The sequence below is a fragment of the Balaenoptera musculus genome, chromosome 3, assembly GCF_009873245.2.
Source record: "Balaenoptera musculus isolate JJ_BM4_2016_0621 chromosome 3, mBalMus1.pri.v3, whole genome shotgun sequence".
NCBI lineage: Eukaryota > Metazoa > Chordata > Mammalia > Artiodactyla > Balaenopteridae > Balaenoptera > Balaenoptera musculus.
The window spans coordinates 93,244,595-93,267,289 of record NC_045787.1 but is presented as its reverse complement, the minus strand read 5'-3'; the positions used below and the strand labels follow the sequence as shown (position 1 = coordinate 93,267,289).

The window sequence follows — 22,695 nt, the reverse complement described above, 5'->3', positions numbered from 1 at the left end:
GGTCGTGCGCTACCTACGGAGAAATAGGAGGGAGAAAGCGCCGCGTAAGGCCTTCCGTTGACAGCGTGTAGCTTCAATCACCGAAGTGGGAAGCGGAGAGCGCACGCCCCCTCCCCACCCGACCCCCAGGTGTCGCCCCTTGGGTTTTCTTCGCGCCGCGAGCCAACTGCTTCCGGGTCGCGGCGGACGTCGTTTCCGTAGCAGCATGGCGGCCACGGAGGATGAGCGGCCGGCGGGGAGTGGAGAGGGAGAGCGGCTGGATTTCCTACGGGACCGGCACGTGCGGTTCTTCCAGCGTTGCCTCCAGGTCTTGCCGGAGCGCTACTCTTCGCTCGAGACCAGCAGGTAACTGGTGGCCACAGTCAGCGAGGCCGACACAGGGCCCGGCCCCCCGGAAAGGCGCTGCGGAGCCTGATGGCTAAGTGGGCGCCCGCTGAGGGCTGCGCCACCGCCCACCCGGCACTGCTTCCCCTCCCGGGCCGGGCTGCAGTCACCCTCGCTCCCGCGAGCTACGGCGAGAGGGCTGGGGCGAGCTGTAAGTCGAGGGCTTTTGGAATCTACAGGTTCCGCCCTTTTCACTTCTCAACCATTTTTTCGTCTCAACTCTGAGCTTCCTTTTTACCCCTGCTCCGAACCTGTGAGTCCCTTGGCCTCGCTTCCGAGTATAAATAGAAAAAGACAAAGGGTTTGTCATCGTATTTTACCTAAATAGCCTCTCCAGTGCTTCCCTTTCGTCCATAAAGTCATTAATTCTTAATTGAATGCCTGTACGGTGTTCAGTGTATAGGAGCGGTAGGGAGCCTCTCCGGTTTGCGTAGATAAGAACTTTCCAGGAATCGTAAATCTAATGATAGGATTGGCGGAAGAGGTGCAGTGTTGCTGGAAGCAGCCTGTTAAAAGTTTATTTGCAATAGCATTGTGAGTTGGGGTGGTCTGAGGACTGTGGTCTGGCAGAGGCTAAGAAATTGTGAATTAGTCATTCAGAGTAAACGTCTGGGGATGAGAATAACGAAAGGAGGCGGCGGTCTTTGCTTTGCACTGCTGTGTTTAAAAGTGAGACTCCAAAGCTTCACGGGACTGGCTTGGAAGAGAGAGCCAATTGGTTTTGCTCTGATCTTTTCCGTATTTTCGTAACTGAGTCTGTGGTGTATTTTGAACACTTCAGTTTTGGAAGTTTTATAGATTACTTTCGCATACGTGGTCAGGAAATATTTATTATGGTAGGTGCTGGAGGACAGCTAAACAAGACGTACAGGCAGTTTCAGTAGGGCAGGTTCCTAACCCAGATTTCCTTAGAGAGACCTTCCTTAATCACCCTTTCCAAAGGAGACTACTTCCAGTCACCACCTGAAATTATATATTGATGATACCCTTGTTTCACACAGGATTGTAGACTTCATGAAGGCAGGATTTTTGTCTTTCTTGTTTACGTCTGTAATACCAGGGCTACCCTGTCCAATTTGGTAGCCACATTTGGATATTTAAATTTGAATTAATTAAAATTAAATCAGATTAAAAATTCACTTCCTCTGTTTTCAGTAGATACCACTTTTCAAGTGCTCGGTCACCACATTGGCCTGTGGCTTTTGTTTCTATCTCAACATTTACGTCATCTCAGAAAGTCCTACTGGACAGCACTGCACTAGAACCTTGACTGATATCTGGCATAAGAGAAAGCAATAAGTACATATTTGTTGAATAACTATTCCGAGCTGAGCCCTGAAAGATGAACAGATTTTTGCTAAAGAAAGAGTGAAGCATCATTTATATTCCTTTCTCCATCCATGTATATTGATTGACTAGCAGAGCCCATACCTTGATCTAAATTAACATTTCCAAGACTCAGTCATTGATTGTAATGACGTGGGATGTTTAGAAATATATTGATAAATCACATTTATATTTTATGAGGATTAATTTTATGTGAATTTAAAGCATTTGAATAAAAAAAAATCCATCCTATTTTGACTGTTAAACAGTTGAACTTTGCTTGTAGCTGTCACAGGTCTGTGGTTGCATTTTCAAAATGCTAGTGTGTTTGGTCTATATAAAATTCAGCAAGGACAAAATCATACGGACTAACACATGTTGGCAGTAAACTGTAATCCTGCTCACAGCATAAGTAAAACAGCAAAAATTGTCTGATTAAACAACTAACTTAACAATAGATTTAATAACTTAGTATGATCTTAGGATTTACACCAGGCATTGTATATTAGGTAATAGATATGTAATATCACAGTGCACTAGTTAAGAGATATTAATTATATCCTTTTTATGCCTCATGTTTGTCACTTAAGTATGTTTTATCATTTTGTTTTTTTTTAATGGCTCAATTCATAACCACATTTAAGATAATATGCACATACTGGTTTTTGTGGTGATTTTTTTTTAAAGTTTTTCAATTTTTCTCTTTCCTGATTCACATTCTTTACTTTCCTTAGTTCAGCATTAAGTCCTTTTGTGGTGTATGTGATTCATAATTGACTTTAAGATGCTTGTGAAGAAGCTCCAACTTTTTAAGCAAAGGTGACTGGTCACGAAATTTTTACTAATAGCAGAGTTTTAAGATAAAACAATGTATTAACTAAGTCATAATTCTTAGCTAGTATTATAGTTCAATTCCACAAGCATTTATTGAGGGACTAACATGTATCTGGGTATGGGGATAGGTATAAAACAATGATTCAGGTTTTCCCGTGTTCATTTCTTTTTACTGATAGATGTGAAACAGCTGACTCCTAGGAAGGCTAATATTGAACTAGACATTTAGACCCTTATTTTCTGACCCACCATTTTGAAAAAATTATTCTATTTCCCTGTTTCTTTTAGCCAGATGAATAGAATAATTTTAATTTTCCTAATAGCAGTGGCTTTATGAAAATTAAAAGGTATACTGTTTGTTGATTCACTCGAGGTTTTTCTCTTATATTAACTTACGAAAAGTGATGGTTACTAGTTAACTCAAGTGAATATAGACCTTGGATTGTGAGCTTTGTCAATTAACAGGTTTCTTTTCATGAGTGGTTTAGAGAGCTTTTTGGTTATGTGATATTGTTGTCATTTGTGTTTGGGCAGTGGGCATTAGAGTAGGCCTTTTTAAATTGAGGAGCAAAATATTGACCATTTTCTTTTATGTTATTTTTACAGACCCAACTCTTCTAGAGGAAGGGTTTCGATGATTTCCCCCCCCCCCGCAAGACATTCACAATCTTTCTATTCTGGTTTCCTCCACATCCCCTCTGTATCCTGTGTCGTAACCGCTTAGCTGCCTACCAGCCAGCAACTTCTCTGTCCTTTTGTTCCCTCCCTTATCTGAAGTATATCACAGTCTGGCAGCGTGTCTCTCAAAGTGTGTTGGTGAGGGAGGCTTTTAATCAGTGATAACAGAGTACTTATAAAAATACGCATACCTGAGCCCCTCCCCAGATCTACTGCATTGGACTTTCTGTATGGGCCTGGGAGTCTAGCTTCATAATAAGCATCCCAGGTAGTTCTGATGCACACTAAAGTTTGAGACGGTTTGCCTAATAGGAGAAACAAAAGTACAAACAGATTATTTAATACAACAGTGCTTCCCAGCTCTAATGTGCATATGAATCACCTGGGGATCTTGTTAAAATGCAGGTTCTCGTTGTGTAGGTCTGGGTGGGGTCTGAGATGCTGCAGCTGTGACAGGCTCCCAGGTGAGGCTGATGCTGCTGATCCCCGGGCCCACTTTGATTTTGTTTGCACCGTGATTGTGATATCCACAGGGCGTTCCGGAAGCACCTAGTGATCAACCTGAAGAGACACTCGCGGAAGAGTCTGAGGCTTCCTGGAAGAAGTAACCCTGGAGCTAAATATTAAAGAATGTGTTGAGTTTTTGTGTGGGTGGGTGGATTATAGGCAAAAGGACAATAAATAAAGACAATAAAGATAGATAAGTGAGTGTTGAGCAGGGAAACACCACTCAGTTCTCTGATAGTGGTTCAAAATGTAAGGCAGGTGTGGTAGGAATTTAGTATGGAGAGTTAGACGTAGGCTTTGTTTGCCATGTCAAGAACCTGGGAATTTGATATCATTTAAGTGACGGGCAGTTGCCAAGCAGTGGATCTTCCTGGTTAGATATGCATTTTAGAGTGATCATTGGATTTGAGATTGGTTATTGTACCAAGTGGGGCAAAACCAGAACCAGGGACACCAATTAGGAAGCTGTTGCAATAGTCCAGGAGTCAAGTGCTGGAACAGCAAAATTAGGGATAGAAAGGAGGGGATGAAGAAAGAAGGAAGAGTCCCAGAATTCTAGGGTTGGAACTAGCAACTGGTCTAGAGAACAAGAGGCCAAAGGAGCAGATTTAGAAAGGAAGAGGATGTTATCTGTAGTAGCGCTTAGAAACATCATTTAGTTTACCTGCAAACTGATCTACTGATGAAGCAACTTGATTGTGGTGGGGGGGTTGGGGGCGATGGGGGGGGGGGGTGGGCAGGGTGGTGGCGGGATGTTACTTGTTCATCCAAGTAAGATAAACCTTTTATATGTACTGTTCAGAGGAGGAGAAGGGGCAGGAAGACATGGCTTAGTTCAGTTTTTCAGAGTTCAATTCTAGGGAAAGGAAGAAAGGAAGAAAACAGATGCTCTCCAAAGAAGTAATAAAGTAAAAATCACTTCGCTGGCCTGATTTTAGGTGCATGCATTGGCAAGATTACCCCTCTAGATGCCTGAACCAAGGCAGGTTGCCTAGCAGTCTCTACCCCAAGCAGCAGTCAACTGGGCACCATAAAACCCTACATTATTTCTCCCAGAGGCCCACAGCCCAGAATTCCTTTTTGTTCCTTGTGACTTATTTAATTCTCTCCCTCTCAGTGTTTTAGGACTACTTGAGAACTCTAGTGTGGTCGGAAAAGGAATACTTTATTATCCTTAGAGGAAGTCTGGATGTTTGCTCCAAACTGACTTCTTGGTTCTGTCTGCCAGCCACTGCTGGGTGCTTAACTTGATAAACAGGCTTTTCACTATAACGTTGTTAATCCTATAAACCTTAGTCTAAACTGCTGTGAGTTGAAAATGCTGGACTTTGAGAAGCTTTTAATAGTTAAGTATGCAGGACTTTAAAATGACTGATTTCTGGTGTTTGCATCCATACCGTGGAGCAAGTAAAACAAAAAAACAGATCATTCAGGTATCTCTTATATACAGATAACAGTATGACTTTAGAGGAGAGTTTCTAGACATCAGCGCTGTTGACATTTTGGACCAGACACTTCTTTGTTGACTGGGGCTGTCCTGTGCATCATAGTACATTTAGCAGCATCCCTGGCTTTTACCAACTAGATGCCAAATAGCACCCTTCCCTAGTGGTGAAAACCAAAATTGTCTTCAAAATTGTCTTCAGTATTGCCCTAGTGGAGAATCGCTGTGCTTCTAAAGCCTGGCTGCCCTTTAGAATCATCTGGGAAGCTTCCCATCCTCCACCCCGTCCCCACTTACCCAAACACCAGGTCCCAGACCCTACCTTCCATCTAGAATTTATGATACCTTTGTCGTGGAGTAAGGCCTAGGCCTCTCCTGGTTTTGTTGGTGGTGTATTAAGTTGTTTGTTTTTAAGCTGATTCTGATTGCACCACATTTGAGAAACACCCCTTTGACTCAGAATTCCTTGAGTAGTTTTTATTGGTTATCTAGCATTGAATCTCAAGTTACTTGAACTCTTTGGACTTCATTATCTTGAACTAGAAAATTAAAGAGATGGACTAGATAATTTCTGCTTTTAACTTAAGAAATAATACCTACTTATTTTTATAGCCCTTTGGATATGTTTTCTTACAATATTTTTTAGTAACAGGAAGATGATTGTTTTATCAACACCTCATGTTGTTCCTCACTTTTATCTCTCTTCCTTTTGCTTTTCTCTGTAATAATGATTTAATAAACTAAAGTATTAGATGCTTAATTTTACCAGACTGTCGTCATTCACTTTATAGATTACAGCCAAACTGAACCCTATGATAGCTCTCCAGGAGGGCTAGAGGTAGTATCGCAGGTCTTTTATTTGTTAGGTAATTCAATAAATTATTTGAGTGCATATCATGCACAAGGCAGACCTTATCTCATGAAACATAATTAGCACCAAGAGCAGTGATTTTCACATGTGGGTACGGTTAGGTAGAAATATTCCCCATGTCTAAAATATTTTGTTTTGGAGAAGAGCGGTTGGGGGGATGGTGGAAGTTGCCAACTAATGAAAAGGCCTATATAGTGTAAGTTAGTCCTGTCCCTTCAAATCAGGGAAATACCAATAATAATAGCTTCCACTTATTTAGTGCTTGCTTTTGAGCAGGTAAGCACAATAACTGTGTGAAGTTTAATGATTTACAGATAAGGAAGCTGACTTAGAAAAGACTTAGAAAAGGTTAGGTAACCTAACCAGATTACATATGGCTAGAAATTGACCAACCTAGGATTTGAGGCTAGCTCATTTTATTGCAGATTTGGGCTCTGAACTACTGCTTCCCACATAAAGGTGTTCCACTGCCCTTAATTTATTCCTGATCTTATCCAGATAAATCACCTCCCTAATTCAAGTGGATTTCAGTGATTTGTTAGAATTAAATTGAGATAATATATGAGAAATTTCCTAGCCCAGTGCCTAATACATAGTAATAATCTCTCGATAATGTGAGTTTCCTAAAATGTGTTGTTCTTGAGTGTACCAGTATCTCATTAGTTTTAGTTTTTGCCTTTAAGCTTTGGTTGGAATTAAATTGCTCTCTGATTTCTCCTCCTGTTATCTAATGGATGCCAGCCTTTTCAACCAGGGATCAGAGAGAGAATTATACCCTTTAAAAAAATGAGTGACTATTTTCTCATTTCTCCTAAAGTTGGTAATACCATTCTAGATGCAGAGGAGAGAAGTTAATTATATACAATGGTTGCCTTAGGGCATTAAGGCTTAATTTTCTCTTGGAATCTCTGTTTAGAAGGTTATAGAATGCATCAAGTGGCTCTGCTAGAAGATTTTAGACCAGATAATTTGAAGTATTAGTTTATCAGTATTAGTCATAGGAATTATTAGAATATGGAAACGAGATAACCATGCTCAATCAAACAACACTGTAGAATGTATCTCAACAGGAAAGGAATTATATGAAACAAACTCTTTAAGTAAAAAGCAACCACTAAGGGGACTAGTTTTTATACGAAAGCACAAGGCTTAGATTTCTGATTTAGTGCACAATCTTGGAGGGGAAGGATATTGCTTTATAGTGTTCCATTTCATCAAAAATGTTCCTCTCTAGGAACATGGAAATTGAAATGCATTTGCATTTTTTAAAGTGTTCCTTAGTCCCCAAAATTCATTATAAGTTTTTTCCAAGGGGTCACATTATTCATAAACAAATTTGAATAATGATAGATTTATTCTACCATCCTTAAGAATTAAGCACCAGCTGCAAGCATAATTGCTCTTGGCAAATCAGTGAAAATCGAGATTTTTATATATTTTCCACCTTTTTGGCCTTATATATACTGATTAGGTGCAGGGAATTCTCTTTTTCAAATCTACTTTTAGCCTTCAGGTTGCTCATAAACTGGCTTCAGTGAATTCATGTATACTTCCGATGAGTAGGGTTAATTTCTTAACCCTTAAATGTCCCTTTATTAAAAATTAAAACAAAGGTTTGATTGATACTATTAAATTATAAGAATAAATTGGTTTTTTCGGCTTTTGCAAGTTGGGAATATTGTTTAAATTATTGTAAAGTTGGAATGAGTTTATTATTTTCCTGAACCAGAAAGACTTCATTGGTTTGATAGTTAAGATGGAATTTTATATTTTTTTCATTTAGGTTGACTATTGCATTTTTTGCACTCTCCGGGCTGGATATGTTGGACTCCTTAGATGTGGTGAACAAGGATGATATAATCGAGTGGATTTACTCCCTGCAGGTCCTTCCCACAGAAGACAGTGAGTGAGTTTTTAGCATTTTGTTTTTAGTGTGACTAGTTGTACCTGGCATAACATGTGTTGCACTTGGACATCTTAGTATTTGTTCCTAAACTATTAACATATTTTATTCATCTGTGTTTTCCTCGTAACACTCCTTTGTGTTCAAACACAGTGCTGACCAAGTCCAGTCATTAATCTCTAGAGAGAACAATTTAGCGATGTCTAAGGTTGGATGGAGATTCACAGTTGTACACCATGCTGTGTTGCGTATTTCCACGCTCACGACTGCTTGTTGACTACTTGTATTCCATATTTATGTTTGATTAGTTCTGTAGCATTCACTCTATTTTTCATTCCCAACCATTCTTTTTGTCTCTTCAGTGAAAAACTCTTTGCTGTCAGAAAGTTTCATTCCAGTCTCTTGGCCATTTTCCCTCTAATGTTCCATTAGTATTTCTTTAATGGTTTCTTAGAGCTCTTATTTATACTTCAGTCATTTTTATGCTTCTTCAAACTTTATACATTTTGATCAATTAAATAAATTCTCAAAATTCATAAATTATTGATCAACTAAATACACACAAGTTTTATAAACTCTGTTGTTCACTCCATTAAGTGTAAAATACCTAATATCTATTTAACTTATAAATGTTGGAAATTCTAACATTGAATTGAATTAGAGCAAGCAGATAAACTCACAGAAAATCATGCAATTTTTGTCTGTGGTCACTACTTACCTTTCATTTAAGAGTCAGCATTTATAAATTAACTGTGTGGTTCATTGGTTGGAGTAATCATGTATAAATCTCACCCAGGTGAACTTTGGGGAAATAATAAGCTAAAGCTTTATTTAGAAATAAAGTGCTTTGATCTATTAGCAGATGCTGTTGGACATGGTTTGTGGCTTTCTACTTTAGTGTTCTTGAAGTTTGTAGTATTTTTTAATACATAATTTAAAAAATCTGTGCCTGTTGATGAATTCTTGTTAAAAAATGATTAAGCATTTTTAGATCTATCAGAATTTTATTACATAAATATCTAATCACTTTTCACCAACTACATGAAGCAGCATATATGATATATTGGTGAGTAGTTATAGATTCTAACATGTTGGTGAGCAGGATTTATTGAATGTTTTGCTAAGAGTACTCTGCCAAACCTGTGGAGAAGGGCTGTGATAAATTATAAGATATGGTTCTCATTCCCTGGGAGCTTTTGGCTGAGGTGAGGTCACAGTTCTAGTGACCTACAATATGGGAATAATTTGTGTTTTCCTTTTTTAATCAGGATTTTTTTTTTCACTAGTTTAAGTGAAAGTCTGGAATTTTTTAAAAAGTTAGATATTAGACAGATGTAAGGTAGCTTTGTTATAGATTATGTATAATTTTTGTTTGTTTACTAAAAATACATGTCCTAATCAAATTATACATTGTATTTTCTTAAATATATTTCACTGATACAGATACGAAATTATACACTGTGGTACATAGGAAAGCTATTGTATAAGTTTTTGTTAAAATATATATTATTTAAAAAAATTATTTATGATATTCATTTCCTTGGAATAAAATAGCTATTGTCTCTCTAGAAATGTAAGGACCATAGCATTTTAGTGAGAGACTCATGCTATAGGTTACAATTACCAGAACACTAGTCACTTATTCACTATGCTTCCTACTTTCTGTTTTTTTTACATTTTTATCTACCTTTAAGGACTGTTTGCCGGCTCCAGCTAATTAATATCCATATTCTTTTTGAAGCCTTCTTACTTTTCTCATTATTTGATCTTTTGTTGTGAGAGCTTTGCTGTTATCTGGACTTTCATATTATCCCTAATAATTGTGTTTGCTACATACTCACTAGAACGGCCAAAATGGAAAATAACAAATGTTGATGAGAATGTTGCACAACTGTAACTACTATTTTACAACTGCTATTTAGCAATATTTACTACAACTGAACATATGTACAGTCTATGAACCAGCAGTTCTACTCCCTAGTAGGTATCCAACAGAAATGAAAAAATGTATTCACCAAAAGATGTGTACTAGAATGTTGATAGCAGTATTTTTCACAGGACTCCAGAGTAGGAATATACAAACTACCCATCATTGGTATAATAGATAAATGATATATTACAATTCACACAATGGAATAGTATACAGTAATGGGAAAGAACAATTTAGACCTACATGCAGAAATTTGCATGAATGTCACAAACATGTTTTGAGATAAAGAAGTATATAGTGTATTATTCTATTAATACAAAGTGAAAATGTAGGTAAAACGAATCTGAGCTTTTGGGGAGTGACAAGAAGGAAGTAGGATGGGGCTTCTAGGCTGCTGGTCATGTGCTTTTTCTTGAGCTGAGTGCTAGTTATACAGGTGAGTTTACTTTGCAGAAGTTCATTAAGCTGTTTATTATACTTTGATGAAAGTTAAAAATTTTTTTGAATTAGGGTGTACTCACCATCTCTAAAGATCCATCAGAATTCTCTTTCCCATTGTACTTTCAACTACATGGACTTCATTGGATTGAAGCCCATTGCTAATTTTTTAATTTTTTTAGTCATTGTTGCTTAACTGTTGCTTAAAATATTTTTGCTTACATCTGAATTGTAAACTTCTGGAGGGCAGTGAATGCGTCAGTCTTACATTTCTTTTCCCTTTTGGTGCCTAGAGCATTGTTGTGTTATCAACAGTTGCTGGACTGCTAAATTACCTACACCTTTTCCTACTTTTCTTCTTTTCTGTATTTTCACGTTTAGCCTAGAGCGTCCTCTGGCTCCTCAAATATTTTCTCATTCATAAGGCATTTGCAGACTGAATAGAACATGCTTTCTGTAACTCTTAGCTCTGTATTTGTCCTACTTTGTGATATCACATAAAATCTTAGGGAATTTAAAAATCTTAAAAGTGTTAAACAAAACCCAGAGACCATAAAGGAAAAATATGGTAGATTTGACTAAATAAATATTTTTAAATGTTATGTAGGGAAAGATAAAGTTGGATAACTGACGGACTTGGAGGAAATTGTGCCAATATATATACCAGACAAAATATTAATATCCAAACTATAAGGAATTGTTAAAGATAAAAAAAAATGACACATTGCCATTTAGAAAATGACAGAATTTATGAATAGGTAGTTCGCAAAAGAAGTACAGATAGTCATTAAATACATGAAAAGAGGATTAATCGATACTAGAAATTAGGGAGATGCAATAGAAACAAGGATGTTAACATTATTTTTTATGTAACAAATCAATTTAGCAAAAAGTTTTTAAAAGTTGGTAAGAATGTGAGGAAAAGAGCACTTTAATATTCTTTTTTGTTTGTTTGTTTGTTTTTTAACATCTTTATTGGAGTATAATTGCTTTACAATGGTGTGTTAGTTTCTGCTTTATAACAAAGTGAATCAGTTCTTTTGGTGGAAGTAAAAATTATTGCAGCCTTTGGAAGAGCATTTTAGCAGTGTAACTTTTTATCCTCACATATTCTCGTGTGTGTTGTAGTTAGTTAAATAATGGCCCCCAAAATATATGCCCATCCAGAACCTCAGAATATGACCGTATTTGGAATAAGGTATATATAATTAAGGTAAGGATCTCAAGATCAGTGTCCTTCCAAGAGAAAGGAGAGGGAGATTTGAGACACAGAGGGGAAGGCCATATGAAGACAGATGCAGAGATTAGAGCGATGGGTCCACATGGTAAGGAACATCAGGACTCCCCACAGCCACCAGAAATTAAGAGGGGGCATAAAATGGATTTTCCCTTAGAGCCTCCAGAAGGAACCAACCCTGCTAACAACTTGATTTTGGACTTCTGGGCTCCAGAACTATGAGAGAATAAATTTCTGTTGTTTAAAGCCACCAGATTTATGGTAAGTTGTTACTAACCTCAGGAAACTAATACATGTGCACAAAAATCTGTATAGAAGAATGTTTTGGCATTGTTTGTTACGGTAACAAATTAGAAACAAAATAAATATCCACCAAAAGTGAAACAGTTAAATAAACTATGGTCCAGTAAAGAGTACAGCCCAGTAGTAAAGTGACTGAGGTAGATCTATATATGTACCGACATGAAACTGTTCATCAAATATAGTTAAATGATAAATGCCAACGTGTACAGGGGTGTTTTGTTTTACTGATCTATTAACATCAATGTATAGGAAAAACTCTGAAAGCGTGCATAGACAGTCTTTGTGGAGGGGGAAGTAGATGAAAACAGAGGTACGGGATGGCAGGATAAGGTACTTTAGTTTTATTCTATATATCTGCATTGTTTGAATGCTTACAATAAATACGTTTCTGTATTAAAATTCAACATAAAAAACTTTAGCTTAACCGCTCTTCAAAACACAACAAAAATAAACAAAAACTAAACCCATTTATATGATTATACGCAAATATCCATATTTTGCTAATGGCAGAAGCAATGCTGTACATTATTTAATATTTTGTAATTTTCAAAGACATCATCAAATTTGTTCTTCCCCTAATCTGCCTTCCCCAGAAGTGGAGAAAAAAATGAGAGGCAGAGTGATTAAGAGACCTGCCCGAGGCCACACACAGATGGAAAGTAATAGAGTCAGACTGAAATCCCTGGCTTCTGACTCCAGGTCCCAGTGCTGCTTTACTGGTGAAGTATATAGGTCCCTGGTGGAGACTATCATGAATGGAACTTAAGTACATTGTGAATATTTAATCACAATTAACCCTGGCCTTCCACTTAATTCCAGGGTTGTAAAGACCCTGTGGTATCCTAGTAATAAGTGTGTGGTCAGACCATTGGAGAGTTGGGGCCCTTCTCATCAATATCGGGAAGTATTTAGGAAACACAAGGGATCAGGCTGGGAATTTTGTGTTACCCTCTCTGATCAGGGACACAACCAGAGAATTTTGGAACTAGAACCAAACAGGGAATATTATAGTCCATCATTTTACAAATGAGGATATTATCATATAGCTAGTTAATGCTAGGGGCAAAATTAGAATACAGTTTTCCGTTTCTAATTTTCAGTTTTTCTAATACTAGTCCCATGAATAGGTTCTCTGTTTATCATGTATGTTTTTCTGTAAGATATGGATTTTTTTCATGAGAACTCTGAGGCTGTCTTATGGTGATAAAGGAAAATAAATTTGGTATCTCTTCTGTAACAGAGCTCATAAAACATTAGAATTAAGTGTTTGGAATTGTAGATAAGGTGGTTTAATATTAAAAGGTAAACTGTTTAATGATTTTAGTTTTTTAGTAGACTTAACAGTCAGCTTGTGCCTTTTTTTTTTTTTAACAACATGCTGAAAATGTAAGTATAGTTTCATGTGGCTAAATTGAGCATGTTGCAGATTTTAGAAATTACAGAGCACCTGTTTGGGAAGCATTGTAGATCAAGAACTTTTTGCAAAGATAGTCTCACAGTGGTTGGTTGGTTGGTTGATGTCCCCAGTTGCCCCTAGTCACATGTCTGGTAGGCTATACTACAGGTCTTTTCACAGTCCACCTGCAATTCCAAATAATCAGTTTACCATTTGGTTGGATGAAACACTATTAAATTTCTAATCTCTATGAGAGAAAATCTCCCACCTGCCTTCTGTTTAATTGCCCTGTTCTAAAACTAATCTGTGAAATTTAGAAAATAGATTAAAAAAAAAACACTTTTAAAATTATATAATATTTTATGTACCTTGTCTGGGTCTCTCTTGACATCCTGAAACAGTTGTGTAAGGTGTGTCCTTTTACTAGGAAACCTTGTGTTTCTTGAGACCTGTGAGGAATTACTTCTATAGCCATAAAATATAAACGTCCATTTTAACATTAAAAAATCACCACATTCCTCACTTGAATTCTCTTTGCTTAGTGCAAAAACCTAACATTCAAAATGAGAATTAGAAAGTTAAGAACATGACCAAAACAAGTTTTGAACTATATTTAAGCAGCATGACCACCATTAGTAATATGATATTTTAGCCCAAGAGTTGTCCTTTATTAGAAACACCTAAATATAATTTTTTAATGTATTTTTATTTTATCATTCACAATAAAATTTTCTCCTAAAAGAGGGGAAACACATTTTCTTATGAAAAGCAAAATAACTCTGCTGATTAAAATAAATCTTTTTAAACTCATTAAAGTTTTACATTCTACGGGTTTATAATCATTTTCTTTGCTTTTTAGAGAATATCTAAATGCATTGTCTTTGTGATGCTTGACATATAATTGGTGTTTATATGAGCTTAGTAGTAAAATCCTAGGTTGTAAATGAGATATGACCCAGTCATCAAGCAGGAGTCAGCCTTGTAGCTTAATAATTGTCTTTCATGTGCAAGCATGCAGATAAAAGGATTGTTTTCCTTATGGTTGATAGCTAAACATTTTATATTCTCTAATAACACATCCCTCTACGTGCTCACACATAAATGCACATATATGTATTATATCCATCTGCATATGCCCATTTTTGCTATTTTCCTTTTCTTTCCATCGACCCAGTTTCATTTTTTAAAGTAATCTGGGTTTTTTTGATACATAGCTATCTAGACTGCGTCCATAAAACAAGGAAACTAGTTTGACTTTATGGATGCATTCACCAAATCAGTGGTTCTCAATTCTGACTGTGTATCAGACAGGGATTATTTTTCTTTCTTATATATGATTGTTCAGGCCCTACTGTGAGAGTTTTGATGTGGGCCGAGGTTAGGACCCAAGAGCATCTATATTTTTTCAAACTGTACTTGATTCTGTTGGTCAGCCAGATCACACTTTGTTCGCTTCGTTACTACTGAATAGGAACACGAGATGGTGCTATCTAAAAACCTCCAAAGAGGTTTAAACTGTATCCTGAATATGCATGCAGTTGTAAATTTGGAATAAATTGCATGTTTATACTTTGATAGTTATCATGAACAGGTAAGCTTACTAGAATTATAAAAGAACGCACAATAGCAGACAAATCTTGACAGGAACCAGAAAGAATGGCCTAATGAATTTTTTAAGATGATGATATGTACTCCATTTTGGAAATGGAAGAAAAGGTATTTTTATTTTAAAGAAACTTTCCTTGATAAATTGTAACAGAAGCTGTTAATTTCCTCCTATTTCACTTTTGATAACATCTAATTAGCTGATGTTAAATGGTTACTATTTATTGAGCCTTAGTCACTGTGCTGAACACCATCTAAACATGCCCTTGAACCTTTAGAAGAACCCTGCTAAATATTGATTGTAGTGTATTACTGTTCCTAGTTCAAAAATGGAGGGAACCAGCTCAGAGAGGTTGTTACTTGCCTATAGAACACAGTGCTAGCAAGAATAGGATATTCAGTTTGATTCCAAGTGTCCATGCCACAGCTCCTAACCTTATGTGGTATTTTTGAGCATCAATATTTCTGCTACTTTTCAGAAAAGTTAATAATTTAAGTAACATAAAAACATAGAAATGAGCAAATAGAAATGCCATTCATTTATTTCTAAGGAAATAATTTCATTGAGAAACAGATATTTATTAAGCCCCTACTATATGTCAGCCTCTGTAAGGCTGACAGAGGCTAACTGAGTTACTTAGTTAACCTAACTAACTTAGTGGGGGCTCCAGAAAGGCTTCCTAAGGGAAGTATAAACTCAGACCTGAAACATGGAATCAGAGCTTTCTTCCATCAAAAGTAGAAATAGGATTTTATTTTCATAGAAAACTATCAGCAGATCAGTAGCTTGAAAGGATAATTTTTAAAAAGGCAGTCTGAAGGAAATAAAACTGATTGCAAAAATTTAAGTCATAATAGGAAAACATTTTAGGCATCAGATCAAATATAGGGCCTAGGAAAATATACCTTTTGACACTACCCCTCACCCAATTAAAGGTGGATTAAAACAAGTGACGCTAAAAGGATAAAGGCACCCATAGCTTGGTAAGGAAGGGATAATTTAATTTTAGATTTTAAAAGTACAGTGTTACATCCAATTTGGAGTATGGAAGGAGTATTAGGCAGAATTCTAAAGATGTTGCCCCCTCTCCCACCAAAATTCCTGTTCCCTGGTTATTTAATCAAACACTGAGTTCTACAGATTTTGCAGGTGAAGTTAAGGTTACTAATTAGCTGACCTTAAAATGTGGAGATTGTCAATGAGTGTTATACATACAGGCACAGTATAATCACATAAGCCCTTAGTAGAGAAGAAGGCAGAAGAGTCAGTCAGAGAAATGCAGATGAAAGAGGGCAAAAGAGAGATGCTGCAGAAGGGGCCGCCAGAGAGAGTCTAAGCATGAGACGGATTTGAGCACCATTGCTGATTCTGAGATACAGGGGCCCAGATGCAAGAAATAGCAAGAGTGCCCTTTAGGAGCTAAGGGGGTTCCCCAGCTGACAGCTAGCAAAGGAATGGAGACCTTAGTCTTAAAACGGTAAGGAACTTGATTCTGCCAAATAACTTGAATGAACTTGGAGGCAGATTGTTCCCCAGAGTCTCTAATAAGGAATGTAGCCCTACCAACACTTTGATTTTTAGCCTGGCAAGACCTGCCTTGGACTTCTGACCTTATAGAACTGTGAGATGATAAATGGGTGTTGTTTTAAGTCGCTAAGTTTGTGGTAATTTGTGATGACAACAATGACTAATAAAGAGAACAAAATTCACCTTTATTCATATCCTCCCACACAGTATTATTTTATTTATTCTCTTCCAGGCTTTGATGATAAGCCCACTTCGCCTAATTATAAACATAATACACATATATTTTTGTATCCTGCTTTTTCTCTCTCTTTTTTTTTAATTAATTAATTTATTTTTGGCTGTGTTGGGTCTTCGTTTCTGTGCAAGGGCTTTCTCCAGTTGCAGCGAGCGGGGGCCACTCTTCATCGCAGTGTGCGGGCCTCTCACTGTCGCGGCCTCTCTTGTTGCGGAGCACAGGCTCCAGACGCACAGACTCAGCAGTTGTGGCTCACGGGCCCAGTTGCTCCGCGGCATGTGGGATCCTCCCAGACCAGGGCTCGAACCCGTGTCCCCTGCATTAGCAGGCGGATTCTCAACCACTGCGCCACCAGGGAAGCCCCCCTGCTTTTTCTCTTAACTTGAGCATATATATTTCTCCATGTTACTATGTAGTTTTCCCTAATCATTACTTTTAATAGCAGTATTATGTTCCTTTGAGTATAGTATGTTATATTTAACCTGTTGGATTTTTGTGTCACTTCAAAATTTTTACCATCATAATACTATAGTGAGTGTTTCTGTGCATATGACCATCTCATATTTGAAGTTACTGAAGTGGATTTTCAGGTGCATCATTACCAGTCAGAAGGTATGAGCCTTTTTATAACTCATTATATATTGGCAAGTCTTAAATGGCTTACCAATTTAAAATTCTTAAGCAAAGATAAGAGAACCATGTTCATCAAAATCGTTATCACCATTAGATAGCATTCTTTTTTAAATAATTTTTTTCGTTAATGGGGGAAGATGCTTGGTGGAGAGTTTTAAATTTAGGGATAGTTTCCTAAATTACTCAAAGAATTAATGTATAAGCTACTATTCTAAGTATTTCAGGGGGTATAAAGCTGAATAGTTTATAGTACCTGAAAACCAGTTATTATGATTAGTCATGTACCAGTCATAAGAGATATGAAGCTAGTTCCCCACCTTGGAACCTGTTTTTAAGTCAACTTGATTTTTTTATTAGCAATGCATGTACAGTCTGTTGGTACTACATTCCTACCTTCTGTTTTTATCATGCTGATTTTATAATAGTTCTCAAAACCATAATTATTTTCTTATTGTGGGTATGACCATTTTTTTCATTTATATTTTTTAATTTCTGTTTTTTCCAGCTTTCTGGAGATATTATTGACATATATATAAATTTAAGGTGTACAGCATGATTATTTGATACACGTATATACTGTGAAATGATTACCACAATAAGGTTAGTTAACACCTCCATTCCCTTCACATAATTGCCTTTTTGTGTGTGTGGTGATAAAATTTAAGGTCTACTATTTAAGGTCTTAACTTCCAAGTATACAATACTGTATTGTTAACTATAACCACCATGCTGTACATAACATTAAATCCCCAGAACTTATTCATCTTATAGTTAAAAGTTTGTACCCTTTGGCCAACATCTCCACTGCTAGCCCTGACAACTACTATTCTACTCTCTATTTCTATGAGTTCAGCTTTTTTAGATTACACATGTAAGTAAGAACATACACTATATGTCTTTCTCTGTCTGGTTTATTTCACTTAGCATAATGCCCTCAAGGCTCATCCATGTTGTAAAAGGCAGGATTTCCGTCTTTTTGATGGCTGAATAATATTCCCGTGTGTGTGTGTGTCTGTTTGTGTCTGTGTATGTGTAACATATATGACATCTTATCTGTATATAGCTCACATTTTCTCTACCTGTTCATCCATCGTTGGATACTTAGGTTGTTTCCACGTCTTGGCTGTTGTGAATCATGCTGCAATGAACGTGGGAGTACAGATATCTCTTTGAGATAACGATGTCATTTTTGGGGGGATATATATACCCAGAAGTGAAATTGCTGGATCATGGTGGTTCTATTTTTAATATTTTGAGGAACCTCCATACTGTTTTCCATAGTGACTGCAACGATTTACATTCCCAGCAGTAGTCACAAGAGTTCCCTTTTCATGGATGTAGATATTTTCTTTGTTAAGTTCCCAGTTATATTCCATTGACATCTTGAAAAATGAAAAATTTTAGGTAAGAAAAATATCAGTGTGAGTAAACATACTTTGAATAACTAGAGACTAAGTGCTAACTTACAGTGTTCTTTTGTACTTCAAAGCAAAGTATTGGACTTAGAATGAAGGTCTGTCTAATACTAAAATACAAAGTACATATATTTTCTGTGACTGTAGAGCAGTTTATACCTTTACCTTGCTCCCCTATAAAGAAGCCGTGAGATAAGTAAAAAGGCACTGGATGGGACATTAGGTGTCTAGATCCTTTTATGTTGCTAACCAGCTATTACCTTGAACATGTCACTTAACATCTGGGCTTCTGCTTTCTGTTCTGTAGCATGAGGGATTGAATATGTTGATCACATGAAAATGGTCATTTAGGAAAAGTATGAAAGCATTTTGTACTCAGTGAGTTAGGCTTAAATTAAAGGTACCTGGTAGGAGGTCATTGTTTTGGTTTGGACTGGTTTGGAAATTAAATGAAGAAATTCCCATAAAGCTCCTAGAGCAGACATTCAGTGTTGGCTAGCATGAAAATGGAGACAGTGACAAAACTTTGGTACTAAAATACTCTGTTTCGGAGAGACTGTATAACTGAACTGCTTTAGAATCTGTACAAAAATAAGGTACACTTTAAATAAGTACATATTTTTATTTTCCAGGATCAAATCTAAATCGCTGTGGTTTCCGAGGCTCTTCATACCTGGGTCTTCCATTCAATCCATCAAAGGTTAGTTCTCTTTGCATTAGGAGGAAGGAGGAAAGGGAGTGGAGAGATTTTAGTAAGAAAGAAAACTAAGAAAGTAACAGAAAGAACCAGGCCTCCAAGTTTCAGTGTAGCTAAATACTGTCTAATAAACTGTGTGTTATGAACTGGAACTTTTTAAGGGAAAGCTATACCCACCTTACTTCCTGGAAGAATGCACAGTATATAAATGAACAGAAATTCCTGTTGTTAAAAAATTATGTCTTTCTTACTGTCGTCGTGTATGTGTGTGTGTGTGTGTGTGTGTGTGTAAAAATTATTGGTGATTTATTGGAGAAAATGTAAATAAAGCACTCAAGAACATGATACTTGTTCTCTAAGAAACCAATGAACCATGTGTTATAGAAGGACTTTATATTTGGTTCACATTTCTTAGGAATGAAAGAGAAAGCTCTTGCTAAGCAGTGATTGGAGACCCAAGTAGTGATGAATTATGATGACCTTCCTGACGGTAGGCAGACTGTCTTCAGGGTTATAGGAAGAGGCTTTGGTACCAGCACATGCAGGTATAGAAAGCAGTGAATCCTAACATATGAGAAGCTTTTTTCCTTCTTCAAAGAAGCAGACCCCAAACAAACTTTTGTAGGTGTTTCATCTGTGTATAAAATATTTTTCTGCAGTAGAAGGCAGAGAAGAACTTCATCATTTTGTGGAAAGAGACCTCACAAAATAGAAACTTTTTCCTTGATGGGGGTCAGTCTGCTTATATAACGGTTACAAGCCAATATCTGGCTACACTGAGTACATCAAGATTTATATCCCTTTCCAAGCTGAAGGTAAATGACACGTTGCCAATTTTTCCACTCTCTGCTTCAAAATTTTGGAGTAAATAGCAGTGATTTTGGAAAGGTGACATGATTTGATAGAGGCACTACTTCAACTATCTTCCTCTGCCTTAAGCTGTAGACCAGAATGCCTGTGTCAAAGTGATATGACTTTGCTAAGGTGTCTCCAATCATGTATGCCAATTGCTTTTAACAGAGAATCTAGAAACTAAGGATCCATAAAAATTGTCCTTTTTCCCCATACATATAATACTTTCCAACTTAAGCCAGTCCTGAATAGAGGTAGCTCTCCATTTAGTCATAATGGACAGGATATCTAAAAGTCATGACACTGATAATAATGACCATTATACAGCACCATACACTATACAGATGTATACTTACACTTGTTGGGGTAAAACAGTTCTTTGATAACATTACTTTTAAGAGACAGCCCCCTTACTCCCCTTACCCCCTCCCAAGGCATTTTCGAAACAACAAGGATAAAATGTAAGAAGAAACCATTTTTTGCCTTTGATTCACAGTGTCTCCTGAAACCCATTTTGGGCCCTTAATTCATCGAGACCCTGGCATTTTCTGGGGAAGCTAGGTCCCACTCCATTCTGTGTTGCATTAATCTGAATCTTGAGTGGTAGAGGGAGCTAGAGACTCTAGGTGGAATCATATAGGGCCACAAGGAGTTGTCACTTAGGGTGGTGGCTGAGAATCCAGGAGACAGATGAAGCCAAGAGAATCTGAGGAGGCACATATGATTTTCCAATACAGTATATAAATAGTATCATTGCTTTTTCTTCTGAAACCACCTATGGGCCATTCACTTACCTGAAAAATGTCCAGGACCTTTAGTGGCCATAGAACACTTTTTGAGAAACACTAATGGATCTTCTCAACCCCCTTTTCTCACTGTTTTCCTTCAACAAATCCCATATTCTCTATTAAATTATGTACTGTCCTTAACACATACTACATAGCCTGGAATCTGCCTTCTCTGCTTTCCTTTTACTTTTTCTTCTACCTGTAAAGCCTCCTCTTCATTTGTACCTAACCAAGCTCCTCTTCTGCTGCAGAAAAAAATCCTTTATCCATGTATTATTGTATCTCCATCATGACACATACAGTATTCTACTTTGTACTGTACTTAATTCAAGTAGCCCTCTTCTCCCTTCAGGGTTAAGGTCCACATTTGATTTCTGTTCGGATTCCCCACAGTGCTTTTAACATAGCAGATATTTAGTTTGAGTACCAAAAAATGAAATGTTACAGGATTTCTAACAAGGTGATTATAAATGTGGAATAGGATATCCAGGAGTATTAAAGCTTGAGTTCTAAGGAGGAGCTCAGAATGAAAGAAATACCACAGTGAAAATTTGCTTGTCATATTTGTGAGACCATATAAGGAATTGTATATGTAAGGCTGGATAGGTGGGGTGAGTTCAGATTATAGAGGATATTGAACACCTTTGCAAACTTATTCTGTGAAGAACTACAGAAGGTCAGTGAGCAACAAAGTATTCTGATTAAGTCACTAGTGGTTTCAAGACCCTTGAGTCGTGACTCCAGAGAAGTAGTGGCCCTTTTGATATTTGCCTTGCACTTGCATCATCATCAGTAAGATAACTAGCATCTGTATAGACAGTAATTTTATTTAATCCTCACAGTAACCCTGTGAAATAGGTACTAATATCTCCATTTTCCAGAATGAGAAAATGCAGCAGTGAGTAGTGGAGCCAGGATTTGATGCCTCACAGTAGTGTAGAAGCTAACATTTATTGTAGAAAGCAGAGGAGTCTATTTTAACCAAAATCTTGGTACAAGCTTCATTTTAACTTTCTAGTGTTATAGGCAGTTACTCTAGTATTTGAAGCAGTTATTGATGAGCCCAAACTAAAACAGAAGGAAATCCTGTGAGAAAGATGAATTTAAAATGCACTCTTAGTCTATCAAAATTAAAACTTTCTTAAACTGAGAAATAGTACAATGTGAAGTTTTACATTTTTTAAGTGAAATCATCTTTTTAAAATAACCGAACAGGATTGGCTATTTGAAAATAATTATAAAACTTTAAATGCTTTGTGTATTGCAGAATGTAAAGTTACTTGGTTTTACATTTTTACTTTTACTTTAATAAGTTTTTAAATTAATTTTACCTGTGCCAGTGCCAACTAGAGTCTACAGGATTTCCTACAAGGAGTCACATATTTTATAAACCTTAAGAGATCTTTGATAACTGTTGATAGTTTTGTTGAAACAGTCAAATCAGTGAAACTAATCCAATAAATATTCTGGTTATATGAGTTTCCTAGTTTGACTCCCCAGCTCTGCCTGGGCAATTACTAGTCTAACAGTCTTCACAAAAGACTTTTTGCAATCAATACTCATTTGGTAATTTAAACTTTAAAAGTTAGATTGTTTTATTTCTAGAGAATTTTTCAATATTAGTATCTTGAGCTCTTCTTTGCATTTTTTTGTCATTTGTTATTCTAAGTGTTAATATTATTAGAGACTCA

At 36.8% G+C, this 22,695-nt stretch overlaps 1 protein-coding gene across 1 annotated transcript in view; it reads left to right on the top strand.

Moving 5' to 3' along the window:
• The first annotated feature begins 195 nt into the window (after positions 1-195).
• The window catches only part of PGGT1B (protein geranylgeranyltransferase type I subunit beta), a 59,427-nt gene continuing 36,927 nt past the window's right edge, over positions 196-22,695 (top strand). The window contains exons 1-3 of the mRNA XM_036848124.1: positions 196-345; positions 7,828-7,946; positions 19,300-19,367. Coding sequence (XP_036704019.1) covers positions 206-345; positions 7,828-7,946; positions 19,300-19,367 — 327 coding nt within the window. The 5' untranslated portion in view covers positions 196-205. The remainder of the gene's footprint in view (positions 346-7,827; positions 7,947-19,299; positions 19,368-22,695) is intronic.